The following is a 12,128-nucleotide window of genomic DNA, read 5'->3' on the forward strand; positions in this document are numbered from 1 at the left end:
TTCCCAAGTTATTTGCATGCATGTTTCATCACATGGATGCTGCAGGAGAGGTGGGGTGGGGCTTGTGAGCAAACTCACCCTGAGGGGGAGGGTTCATTTGCATAAAGGTTAATGAGGTGCAGGGGGACGGGAATGCATTTCAGCCTCTTTTTTGAACGTTCTGCTGCCTTTCATACGACTGTGGACCCTTGCGTCACATGGGGGTGGGGTCTTACTAGAGAGAAAGAGAAAAGTGTGCTGCATCATGCCATAGTAAAAATCCACCAAGAAGCTTTTCCCAACTGGAGATTGAACAGAGGAGACTGAACTGGGCGTGGGCAGAACCTAAAAAACAAAGTCACAGTTGCCATCTTCTGACAATTTGGTTGTCATCCTTACCATGCTAACAGTATTTTTGGGACTGGTCCTGGGTACCCATAGGCAGATGCAGAAAGGCTAGAGGAACTGGGCTGTGTTCACCTGCACTGGACTTCGTAGTTGCTACAGGCATGGAAATAGCTGCCTGCTCCCATGCTCACATAGCCCTCTTTCACCTGCTCCTTCTCAACGTGGCTGTTTTGGACAGGTTTCAACACAGGAATGCTTCATACCAAGTTGGACCCCTGGTCTCCTGAGCTCAGGAACATCTGCTCTGGCTGCCGTTAGCTCTCCAGGGACTTGAGTCTCCCACGTCACTTGCTGCCTTGTCCTTTAAAGTGGAGAAGCTGGGATCAATCCTGGGAGCTTCTAAATGCCAAACTGATGCTCTGCCTCCGAGCCATGTCTCTTCCCAGCATTAGCAGAACCCAGGTCTCCCTGCACTGGAACAGCCTTCAGTGCAAAACATTTGGACATCTATTTTTAGAAGAGATCCAAAGTGTGACTGTTTGAAGAGTGCAGAGCAGTTCATAGCTGATGCAGCATTAGGACCAATTCATCTGTCTTCACAGCCTGGCGCCTTTTCTGTACCCCAGTTGTCTGTTCTGCTTTGGGAGACTCATGAGGGTGGAATAACTTATAATATGGTTACTCCCACTTTGTTGCCTCCCAGGGGAGTAGCCACTTCAAGCACACTTTCTTCATGGGTCTCTGCTATGTCAGTTACTGCAGGGGTAGTCAACCTGTGGTCCTCCAGATGTCCATGGACTACAATTCCCATGAGCCCCTGCCAGCATCTGCTCATGGGAATTGTAATCCATGAACATCTGGAGGACCACAGGTTGACTACCCCTGGGTTACTGGACCGGAGCGTCTTGGCAGGCTACGGCTAATATTTTCCCCTTTTGAAAACCTTCTCAGAATATGGCGGCAAATGGAAAATGCTCCATTATTTTGCTCAGCGCTTCTTCGCTCCTTTATTGCCTGTGGCGCACGAAGATGATGGTGTATTCTACATATACGGGGTCTCAGATCTCCACTTGGACGTTGAGCTAACGCTCAAAGTAAGTTCTGTCTTCCATTGGATTTCAACCTGGAAAGTATTTGGGAAAAGGGCTTTTCCCATTCAGATTGGATCACAGTATTACTTCCTTTGGGCTTGGTGGCATTACTAGCATTAGAGAGCGGGAGAAAATGTCAATTGGTAACACAGTTCTCCCTCCTCCTGCTTAGGTCAGCCTGCACCCCTGGAGTTCTATGGAGCCAGCCTGTACCGTGGCCAAAGAAGGCGTGGCCATTAAGGCAGGAAGTGCTGCCGCCATCTATAAGGAGCCCATCGCTGACCTTTTGAGAAGGTGCGGAAACTGTACGAGGCAAAGCTGTGTCGTCACCTTTTACCTCACAGGGGGAGGCAATCTCTCCAGTCCGAGCAATTACCACTTCCTGTCCTCGCTGAAGGATGCGGTGGGACTGCAAAAACCACAACTTACAGTAAGCACAGAATTCCTTTCTGATTTGTTCTACTAATATTCCCCCCATCCCTTGGAAAGTCAGGCACTCAAAAGGGTCAGGTCTGTTGCAGTCGATAGAATCACAGAGTGGGAAGATTTCTTAGCAGATGTATGTGTTCACTTAATTTGTAGTATGCCTGTTTCACTGAGACTCAAAGGCAGATTGCACAGTGTGAGTCAATGAAAGTTACAGGATGAGACATCCGATAAACAATGTAATAGGACTAGGATTGCAGAAGTCAGAAATAAAGCATTAGACATATGTTAAACAATGCAGGACACAGAAAACAATCCCTTGAGAGCAGGATAATACCTACAGTTGACAGGTAATGTGTATTTTACAAAGTCCACAAATCCATTCCTTTTGTAAAAACACCTTCCTTTCAATATGCCTCACCTTCCTAGAGCAACAGGGAAAGTGGGCTCCAGTGACATCTAGTGATATCAGCAACCATTCAAGCATCCGGGAAAAGGCCATGGAGCCCCTGGAGAGCTCTTGCAGACCCCTAGGGTTCCCTAGAACCCTGGATGAGAATCCCTGCTTTAGAGAAATGTTCTCCCTAAGAGCTCTAGTCATTCAGTTAGCAGAATTCCAGGAAAAGGCCATGGAGCCCCTGGAGAGCTCTTGCAGACCCCTAGGGTTCCTTAGAACCCCGGATGAGAATCCCTGCTTTAGAGAAATGTTCTCCCTAAGAGTTCTAGTCATTCAGTTAGCAGAATTCCAGGAGCCGGGAGCCTTCCTGACGTCCTCAGGCAGGTGTTTCCACAGTGTGGAGGCCACAACAGAGAAGGCAAGTCGCACTATGTTTCCTCAAGGCTGTGTATGGAATTTGGTGCAAGGCACAGAAATCAGCATTCTGAGGGTCAGATTTTTTAATTAGTTTTAAAAAATAAGTTTGTAGCCCTTATTACTTCTTGACATTCCAGGAGGAGGAAGTAGGGTAGCCAGTGGTTAGGGGTGTGGTTTGGGGGTCCTCTATAGTTCCCCGCTTCTGCCAAGGACAGTGGTGCCCGTGGGCTCCATGGTGCCTGCCAACACCTTTCCTTCCACCCAACAGGTATTTTTAGAAATTGGGCATCTACCAGCTACTGGATATCCATTTGACTGGGTAGATTAAAATGTTGTTTCAGTGGCAGCTACCATGACAGTGTTAATTTTATTCTTTCCTATGTACTTTTAAAAAACGTTACTCTTTCCCCATGCACTTAAGCTTATTCTCTACCTCTGCCCCATGTGGCAGCTATGTTGTGGCTGCCCCCACCATCCTGTGTCAGAATTCCAAACGTGGCCACAGGCTCACCCCGGTTGGACCCCAGGACTAGGGGAAGCAGAACCAATCATGAACAGGGAACTTGCACAGTACGGTTAAAATGAACCTCTTCCTAGTGCACTATTTCACTTAAAAACAAAAGAAGATACGAAATATATCATCCTCATTAATGCCTGTTCGCTTTTTCCTAATATCCCAAGGAAGGGGATTCCACAGCCTTTTAAAGCAGCTTGTTCTGCTGCTGAATTTCCGCCACGGTTAGGAAGTTTCCCACCGGGTTTAATGCAAAATGAGAGGTGTAAGACATAGTAGCTGAGGCCAGAGGCCTCCTTGCTGGGGATTGTGTGCAGCATCCTTCATATGACTAGCTAAGTGATTTCCTGGATCAGCCAACTTGAAAGCCACAGGATCCACACTGAAGATGTCTGGTTGCTAATAAGCCTAAACCAGCCCAGCTGTGCAGGTATACAGAAGTGCCCTTTGCTGGTTAGGAGGGTTGCAGGCAGGAGGCTGGGAAGGGCCTGGATAGTTGCTATCACTACTGAGCAAGATGTGCCACCTGCTTCAGGACGTATCCATGCAAAGAATTCTGGTTCGCACATGCAGGTGAATGAGGTAGCAGATAATGAAACGGGAGAATGGCGTGCTCAGGTTTGTTAAAAATGCCCTGCCGATAGCAACCAGGGAGAAGGGGAGAACCTTCCTCCGCTAGTTTTCTGTTGGCACTGAGATCTGTTTAAAAAAAAATGGCAAAGGAACATTCAGAGTGGGAATCTGAAGTGGTATGCTGCCTGTCTGCTGCCTCATTCGCTTGCAAAATTGCACAGGAGGCCTGAAGCGCCTTAAAGAGCAACACCACTTGTTTCAGCACAGGTGTTCATGGTTTCTTTCATGACTTCTTCAGAGGCCTGATTTTATGTACCAGATGTGGGAGGTGGGGAGAGAGGATGTTGCAAAGACCCTTGTGAAGCAAACCAAAGGAAGGAGTAACCTGTTCATCACAGATGTGTTTTCCGCACGGGGTCAGGCATGTGTGGTTCCCTCAATGCTGTTGTGGGTGCAAATCCAGCACAGTAGCAATGGGGCTTCCACATTACACCCCCACCCTCGCTAGTTCCAAAAAGGTAGTTCAGCTTTGTGACCATCACTCCCCTCCCCTCTCGGGGCTTCCCCAATCAAGTGCAGAAGGCTTTCAGTTTCAATTTGGGGGAGAAAGGAGGAAGACCCAGGTTCAGATCGATCTGAATTTAGCAGAATCAACAACGGGAAAAGCAAAGTTAGCGCAGGATCAGTCCTGGATAGCCCAAGCCACGCTGCTCTCGGAAGCTAAGCAGGGCTGGAACCAAGGAAGTGGAGGGCTGCTATGCAGAGGCAGGCAATGGGAAACCATCTCTGAACATCTCTTGCCTTGAAAACCTTGCAGGGTCTCTGTAAATCGACAGCAAGCAAACAAAAGCAAGCAAACACAAAAGCTGTAACTACATTCAGTTTCCAGTTAAAAACAACGAGCAACCCCTCCCCTCATCCCCATGCCACGGGGAGGGAGTAGCCTTGGTGGGGGAAATGACTGCTGCATGGGCAGAGCTAGGAAAATGAGAAGTTTCCTTCCCACGTGATTTCATGGCTTTGCTGTGGTCTTTCCCAGCACTTTAAGACAAAGCAAGTCTGAAAACGCCACGAGCTGGGTGACTTGCATGCTGCTGCGGGGAAGTGGTGGGCAGGAGGGAGCTTTCTTCCTAACCCTTTGAACTCAGGGCAAATGACCTCTGCGGAGGTGGCCAGAGCAGGTGTGCCACAACAGTCTCCACTCAGCTCCGCCTTTGGACTCATTCTCCGGCATGTCTGGGCCAGGTCATAGCCCTGGTTTACACAGTCAGAGGAGTCAGAGTTGCAGGGAGGACTCTTGGGGGGTGGCGTGTGTGTGTTAAACAGATGTCAAAGCAGATATCTTTTATACTATGAAAAGAGGCTCTTAATATAAGGCACATCTTTTACATCTTGCATGCCATCGGTTCCCTTTCTGCAAACAGAATTAGACAAGACGTATACATCCTAGGCGGCGCTTTGTAAATTACATTCCTGTCAATAATAAAGCAGCAAGAATAATACTGGAACAACTTTCCCCATCCTTTCAGGTTTCCATTTCCCAAGTGCAGGATCACTTTCAGCTTGTCCTGGAAACCACGGCCATCGCTCCTTTTGTTTGGCTGGACGCTGGGGACGTCCCTGGGACCTTCAGCGACAATGGGTTTCTTCTCACGGAGGAGCAAAGGATCATATTGTTCCATCCCTGGGAGAGCACCGGTGTCGTGGAGCTGGAAAAGTCACTCAGCTTAACATCACTTACAGACATTTCCTGAGGAAAGCCCTGAAGAAGCGGCGCGGAAGGCCTAATGGAAACAGGAAGCTTTTGCCAGAACATAACCCAAGCAAGTGCCTGGGGATGCACAAAACGGGACCGCTCAGCATCGTTCTCGTGGCCGCTTCGCGTACATGTGAGGCAAGCAGATGCCAAGAGTGAGAGATTACTTTTCAAAGATGGCCAAGAGCCCTTGGGACCAGTGTAATGAAGCACATTGAATAAGCAATGCTTTCTGTGTTTTAATTTCCACGCCTCTGCATTACAGAGTTAAGAATCTGCAATTTAGATGGGGAGACTGGGGATTCGGCATGCCCACAAAGTACCGTAGGAAGCCTTTACATGAGTGGTCAGAGGTGATAAAAATCCAGGCTGCGAAAGGGAAGGCAGGAGGGAGGCAGTGAGCATCCAGTCTACCCTCCTCCCCCAGCAGATTTGTCCATCATTACAAGCAGCAGCCAGTGGCAGAGGAAGGGCATTGAACTCCAGAGCCTCCAGGTAGACCTGAATTCTGGCATCCGTCAAGCTCTGTCCAGAAGAAAGGCAACAAAGGAGCGAGGGAAAGGCCGTCGATCACATCGTCTTTCTCCTTACTTGCTTTCTTGGATCTCCCTCTCACTCATCCCCTCTGCCTAGTTTTCCCAAGAATCTTTGCACCTTTTCCTTGTGGTCTTTTTGAGAGTCGGGAAGAAAGTGTGCATGCCTATCTAGATTTGTCATGCCGGCCTGACTCACAGGGGTAGTCAAACTGCGGCCCTCCAGATGTCCGTGGACTACAATTCCCATGAGCCCCTGCCAGCAAACGCTGGCAGGGGCTCATGGGAATTGTAGTCCACGGACATCTGGAGGGCTGCAGTTTGACTACCCCTGCATGATTAGAAGCAGAAATCTTTCATGTTCTCACTGGGGGGGGGGGGAGGCTTTAAGTTGATTGTGCTATGAAAGCTCATTAGAATTTTAAACCATTTCGAAGAGGTTTGAGACGCAGTACCTTGATCGGTCAGCCTCCGGTTTCTGCTGGTGGAAAAATAACTGCAGACAGGGTGCGGACTAGCTTTTGCCCTCGCTGTATTCTCACCGAGTGGAAATGTGCCTCCAAGCTCCTGCGTCCTCCTTACAGTGGCACCAGAACACATCAGGCCGGGAAGTGATTGGTTTTGCTTTTTTATTATAAAAGTAGAATAAAAAACCCAAGCTTTTAAAAAGCAATCTTTTTTTCCTTAACAGTAATCGAATGAAACCCCCAAATATTTACAATATAGCGATTCTAAAACAGTATGACAAAAAAAAAGCAAAAGAAAAGAAAAAAAAGCTTGATCCTGAATCATTTTATAGGCACCCAACGAAAATTTAAATACCTTCACTAAAATATACATGATACTTCCTAGGGTATCTAACTTGACCACTTTCGGTGACTCTCTTGTGCTTCACAGCTTTGGACCACAGTCATTGTCTCGTGCGTCACTTTCTCTGAGCATCCAAAAGGCAGTTTAAATTGATATTACTTAAGGAAGATCTAAGGAAACATGAAAGGGTACTCAAACGCTAATCCTTATCTTCTCACTTCGTAGGGATCCAACGGCTGCTTGTTGAAAAAACCCTGCTTTTTCTTCTAGTGCATTTTGGATTTTTTTTAAAGGCACTTCCCTTTCCCTGCAGAGGGATTCCCTCCAACATTCCACATCATTAAGTGGCTTCAATTTTGCCCTGTAGTAAGTCGTCCGGTCCATATCCTGGGGCCAGTTTCCTAAGCGTCACGGGGGACTCGCTGGTGAAAGACTCGGAATACGTGAAGCTGAGTTTGCGGAGGGAGATCTCTACCCCGCTGTCACAAATGCTTTCGCTGTCTTGGAGGCTGAGGCAGCAAGTTTCACCTGAGCAGAGGAAAAAAGAAGCTATGATGCAATTTTTAAAAAAATGCTAATATGATTCAGAGGTTTGCGCTATAGCAACAGAATCGTGCTTCGGCCCCGTGTTGGCTCTCTGACCCCGCCTAATCATTCTTTCTTTGCCTGGCAGCAGTCTGTTTGTTTCCCTCCAGGCTCTTGGGGAGGGCCTGCAGCTCACTGGACGAGAACCAGTTGAGCAGCCAAAGTCTCAGGTTCAATCCCGGCACCCTAGTTTGTGGAACAGGAGATATAACTGGCAGAGGCCACTTCCCAAAAATACTGAAAGCCCACTCAAGCAAGACTGGCTTGATATGCCAATGACTTGACCCAGTCTTCAGGGCAACTGCATGTGCTCTGAAGAGTCTTCCCACACAGGGGTAGTCAACCTGTGGTCCTCCAGATGTCCATGGTCTACAATTCCCATGAACCCCTGCCAGCGTCTGCTGGCAGGGCCTCATGGGAATTGTAGTCCATGGACATCTGGAGGACCACAGGTTGACTACCACTGCTCCCACACACACCCCTGATTGTCCTCAGGCAGAGCTTCCCACAGTGACCCCAACTGCATTCGCCCATCTTGTAATTTTCATGATGTGAGAAGTCAAGCATCTCCTTGAAGCAGAGGACCAGCCAGCCCGGGAAGCAATTAAGTGACCTCCCGAGATGTAGCAATGTGTTCTAATGTGCTGTTCCATTGCTTCCATTACATTCAATGTCAGGCCAAGAATTACAAAGCTCATCAGCACATTTGAATTAAAAAAAAAAAAGAGATGCTCATGGTTAACTTAACCCTGTATGATTACCTGGTAGAGTGATATAAATGCAGCTATGAACTCTCAGTTTGCTGGATGCTCCCTATGAGGAGAACAGCCGAGTTCAGGTGGGTTGTCCCTATGAACCAGCCTTATACTGAATCAAACGTTCTGGTACATCAAGATCAGTAATGTCTATGAAGATTTGCAGAGGTCCTCTGGGTCTCAGATCTTTCATGTCACCCACTGTCTGATCCTTTGAACTGGAAACTGAACAGGGGATTGAACCTGAGACCTCCTGCATACCAAGAAGATTGCCCCTCTGGCCCTTTTGTGTCCTACCCTTCCTCTAAGAAACACATAGGGACATTTTAGTTTATCCAGAGCCCTGAAAGATCGCGTATGAATAAGTCCGGGAGAGGCCAATTCATCAAAGATGCCTGCTGAACTGGGGAAGGACCTGAGGCGAGATTTCACGCTATCTTCTAGGACTAGCCCTGCTATGTAAAACTAACACTCTGGCCCAAATGTTGTTGCAGTTTGCAGAAAAAGGCACAATGTATTTGTGCTGGCGGCTCACCTTTTGTCTCCTCTTGGTCGGACTGGCTGGGTGAGATGGGCATTGTTTTCTGGATAACTTCAGCAGCTTCTAGATAGTCCATGTCTCTCAAGGCATCAACCAGCTCTCCTATTGTCCCTCCAGACACCTAACAAGGAGAGAAAAACCATAACAAAAATGCAACACTTCATATCCAAATTAACGTCTCTGAGACAAGTCTTGCTTTCCCAATAAATGACTCTGTCAGTGTTTGCTTAATTATAGTCCAAGACCAGCAATATACATAAGTATAAAATACAGTAATAATTAAAAAATTAAGTGTTACAAATAGAAATATAGTAATGTAGAATGGGTTATGCCAGGGGTAGTCAACCTGTGGTCCTCCAGATGTTCATGGACTACAATTCCCATGAGCCCCAGGGAACTGTAGTCCATGAACATCTGGAGGACCACAGGTTGACTACCCCTGGGTTATACCATGCTGCCTTCCCTCTTGAGCTAACACCACAGCATTAATAACATAAAAATCATAAAATGGGTGGATCTTCTCTTAAGTAAACATCCAGATCCAAGCCCCACAGATACCATAGGACTAGCTCATCATGTGCAGAGCAATGCACGCGTCGGCTGATCCTCTCTTATGCTGAGTACAGCAGCTCTTGCCGGCAGAGATATTGAGAGTTTCTGAAGTAAAAAACAGCAGGACTGAGGAATTTTACCACAAAATATAGCCAAGGATACCCAGATAGAGTATCTATTGGCTTGCTCTAACGAAGACGGGGGTTACCTCATAATTATCCAGAAGCGTTTTTGATGGCGAAGGACTCAATCGGAATGCATTGTTTAATATCCCGAGGCCCAGTTTTTGAGCCAACATGGACCAGTTTTTGTTCAGATCAGGTACTTCAAGCAACTTGTAAAGCTGTAATTTAACATCCTCACTCAATTCTTTCATGTTCCCTGCAAGAGGTAAAAAGGAAAGCGTGGAATTTCCATAATTATAGGCACAGCCCTCTTTGGAATATACTCGAACATTGGCTGCACTCTCTTCCTATCGCTTCTCAAATAAATTATTTTATGTAAAGCAGGCTGCCACCGAAAAAGACAAGGGAACCTGCAGTACAGGGAGCCTTCAGTTCGAATATGAACACATGAAGCTGCCTTCTACCGCTGGGAGGGCAGTAGAATTTAAGTATTATTAAATCATAATAATGATCAGATTGATCCAGCAAGAGCCGTATCCTCTACTCAGACTGGTAGTGGCTCGCCTGAGTCTCAGGTAGAGGTCTGTCACACTGCCTGCCATCTGAGCCTTTTAGCTGGAGGGTGAACCTGGGAGCTGCATGCCGAATAGATACCCTACTACTGAGCCCCAGGCCCTCCCTGATGGATGCCAGACGGGAGCTGCTTTAAAATGATATGCTTTAAATATTTTTCAAATGATGTCAAGTTCATCCTGTGTTCCCAAACCTCACCATCTCATGCCCCTTGGATATCACCCGGCCTATAGCACCTGAAGAAATTACCTTGCTAGGATTGCTGCCAATTAGCTACCTCGGTCATGAAGGGTTCAAATTCCTTCCCAGCTCTAAAGCTGACAGGTCAGCCTGGGGAAGTTACTCTATCTTAGCCTAAGCTACCTCTCTCAGAGTTGCTGAAACTGTAAAAACGAACCCAAGCACAGGAATAGTCCTATAAGATTACAATATTAAAATTATTTGTGAGACCAGTTGATTATTTGGCACTCTACAGGTTGATGTGGCAGAAAAAAAACAGATCCAGGCTAAATTTCAGCCAAGGGGAGAGGAAAGGCAAAGATAATAAATAGTTGGTCAAGTGCAGTGTAGAAATTCAATTTTCCATTCTGCTTTTTAGTTTGAGCAATTTTCCTGCTGTCGGCCTGATCTTCCTCACCAAGTTGTTCTGAGTATACAGTGTGTGTGTGTGTGTGTGTGAACCATATATACTATTCTCAGTACTTCAGGTAAATGGTGGGACAAATATAAAGACTGTAATGCAAATGAAAAAGAAGATTTGAAGAAAGAGGGAGAGGGAGAGACAGCGTATTGTATGGCTCTTCCGTAGGAAGCTGAGCATCATAGATAGAACCATTTAAGATAGGGGTAGTCAAACTGCGGCCCTCCAAATGTTGATGGACTACAATTTCCATTAGCCCCTGCCAGCATTCGCGAATGCTGGCAGGGGCTCATGGGAATTGTAGTTCATCAACATCTGAAGGGCTGCAGTTTGACTACCCCTGATTTAAGAGAACAGGAAACTTGCAGCAGAAGTTACTGTGAAGTGCCCGAGACAGGAAGCAGCTTTTTGTATACCCAGGGCAAAAACTAATTGTACGCCACAGAGTGGGTATGGAACAAAAACGTTTTATGCCAACCCGCCTGGCCTCTGGTGGGGCTTACTTTCCTCCTAACCCAACCTACGCTGTACAAATCTCTTCCTGGCAACTCATCCCCTCCCCTTCTGCCTATATATAATGGTGGGGGAAGTCCTGTTTCAGTGTATCTGAAGAAGCATACATGCACACCAAAGCTTACGCTTTGTCACTGGACTCAAACTTTGTTCTGTGCAAATCTCAGTAAACCTAAAACAGAAGCCAAGTTGCTTGAAGTGAACTACCTGCTCTGAAATAGTAAAACAAGTTGTGCACTAAGGAGGATGCAGGGTCAGGTTCCCCCCCACCCCCACGTCAAGCCTGCTTACCTGGTGTCAATAGGTCATCAGAAGCCGCCTCTGACTTACAAGATTTGCCGTTCAAGATATCATAAACCTGATAGAAAGCAACACGTTAGCTTCTGGTATGAGTGTTAAAAAGGAAATGCAACCTGCATTCTCAGCTTCTACAATTCAGCTCAGGCATAATCATTATATTGCCTCTCTTATTTTAATTCGTCAGTGCTTTGTACCATTTTTCCTCTGAGACTGAACAGTACTGAAAAGCCTAACTGGAACCAGAATGTGCTTTTAGGCTTGCATTGTTTTGCAGCATTCAGGAATAAAATTCCCTGGAGCATTTTTAAACCAGCAGCAGCTGCACTTAGCAGCTTGAATAGCCCTGCCTACCTTGATCTCATCAGAGCTTGAAACTAAGCAGGGTCGGTACTTCCATAGGAAACTACCATGGAAGACTCTGCAGGGGAAGGTAACAGCAACCCACCTCTGCTCACCTCTTGCCTCTCAGTGCTGGGGGCACTAAGACTTGGTTGTGATTTGGCTGCACACAATTATTGCTGCTAGCTGCAGTTTCCAGCAAAGATAAAAGTAGGCTGGATTTTGGTCCCCTCTGCCCAGAGGAGTTTTCAATAGGCTTTCTTTCTCTCAAAAAGGCCTGAATCCCAGATACGAAGGCACCGTCATCTAATATCTTAAGAAAGCCTGAAGTAAGCGCGTGGTTTCTAGCTGCAGCTACTGT

The 12,128-nt window shown here is 46.8% G+C and overlaps 2 protein-coding genes across 2 annotated transcripts in view; one reads left to right on the forward strand and one right to left on the reverse strand.

The window, feature by feature from the left end:
- MANBA (mannosidase beta) overlaps positions 1-6,703 on the forward strand; it is a 63,330-nt gene extending 56,627 nt beyond the window's left edge. The window contains exons 15-17 of the mRNA XM_077300762.1: positions 1,279-1,421; positions 1,591-1,848; positions 5,275-6,703. Of these exons, the coding sequence (XP_077156877.1) occupies positions 1,279-1,421; positions 1,591-1,848; positions 5,275-5,499 (626 nt within the window). The 3' untranslated portion in view covers positions 5,500-6,703. The remainder of the gene's footprint in view (positions 1-1,278; positions 1,422-1,590; positions 1,849-5,274) is intronic.
- Positions 6,704-6,715: 12 nt separating this feature from the next.
- Positions 6,716-12,128, reverse strand: part of NFKB1 (nuclear factor kappa B subunit 1) — a 73,726-nt gene continuing 68,313 nt past the window's right edge. The window contains exons 21-24 of the mRNA XM_077300761.1: positions 11,420-11,486; positions 9,486-9,658; positions 8,720-8,846; positions 6,716-7,372 (exon numbers count right to left, since the gene is read on the reverse strand). Coding sequence (XP_077156876.1) covers positions 7,185-7,372; positions 8,720-8,846; positions 9,486-9,658; positions 11,420-11,486 — 555 coding nt within the window. The 3' untranslated portion in view covers positions 6,716-7,184. The remainder of the gene's footprint in view (positions 7,373-8,719; positions 8,847-9,485; positions 9,659-11,419; positions 11,487-12,128) is intronic.

This window comes from Paroedura picta, chromosome 10, assembly GCF_049243985.1.
Source record: "Paroedura picta isolate Pp20150507F chromosome 10, Ppicta_v3.0, whole genome shotgun sequence".
In the NCBI taxonomy this organism is placed as follows: domain Eukaryota; kingdom Metazoa; phylum Chordata; class Lepidosauria; order Squamata; family Gekkonidae; genus Paroedura; species Paroedura picta.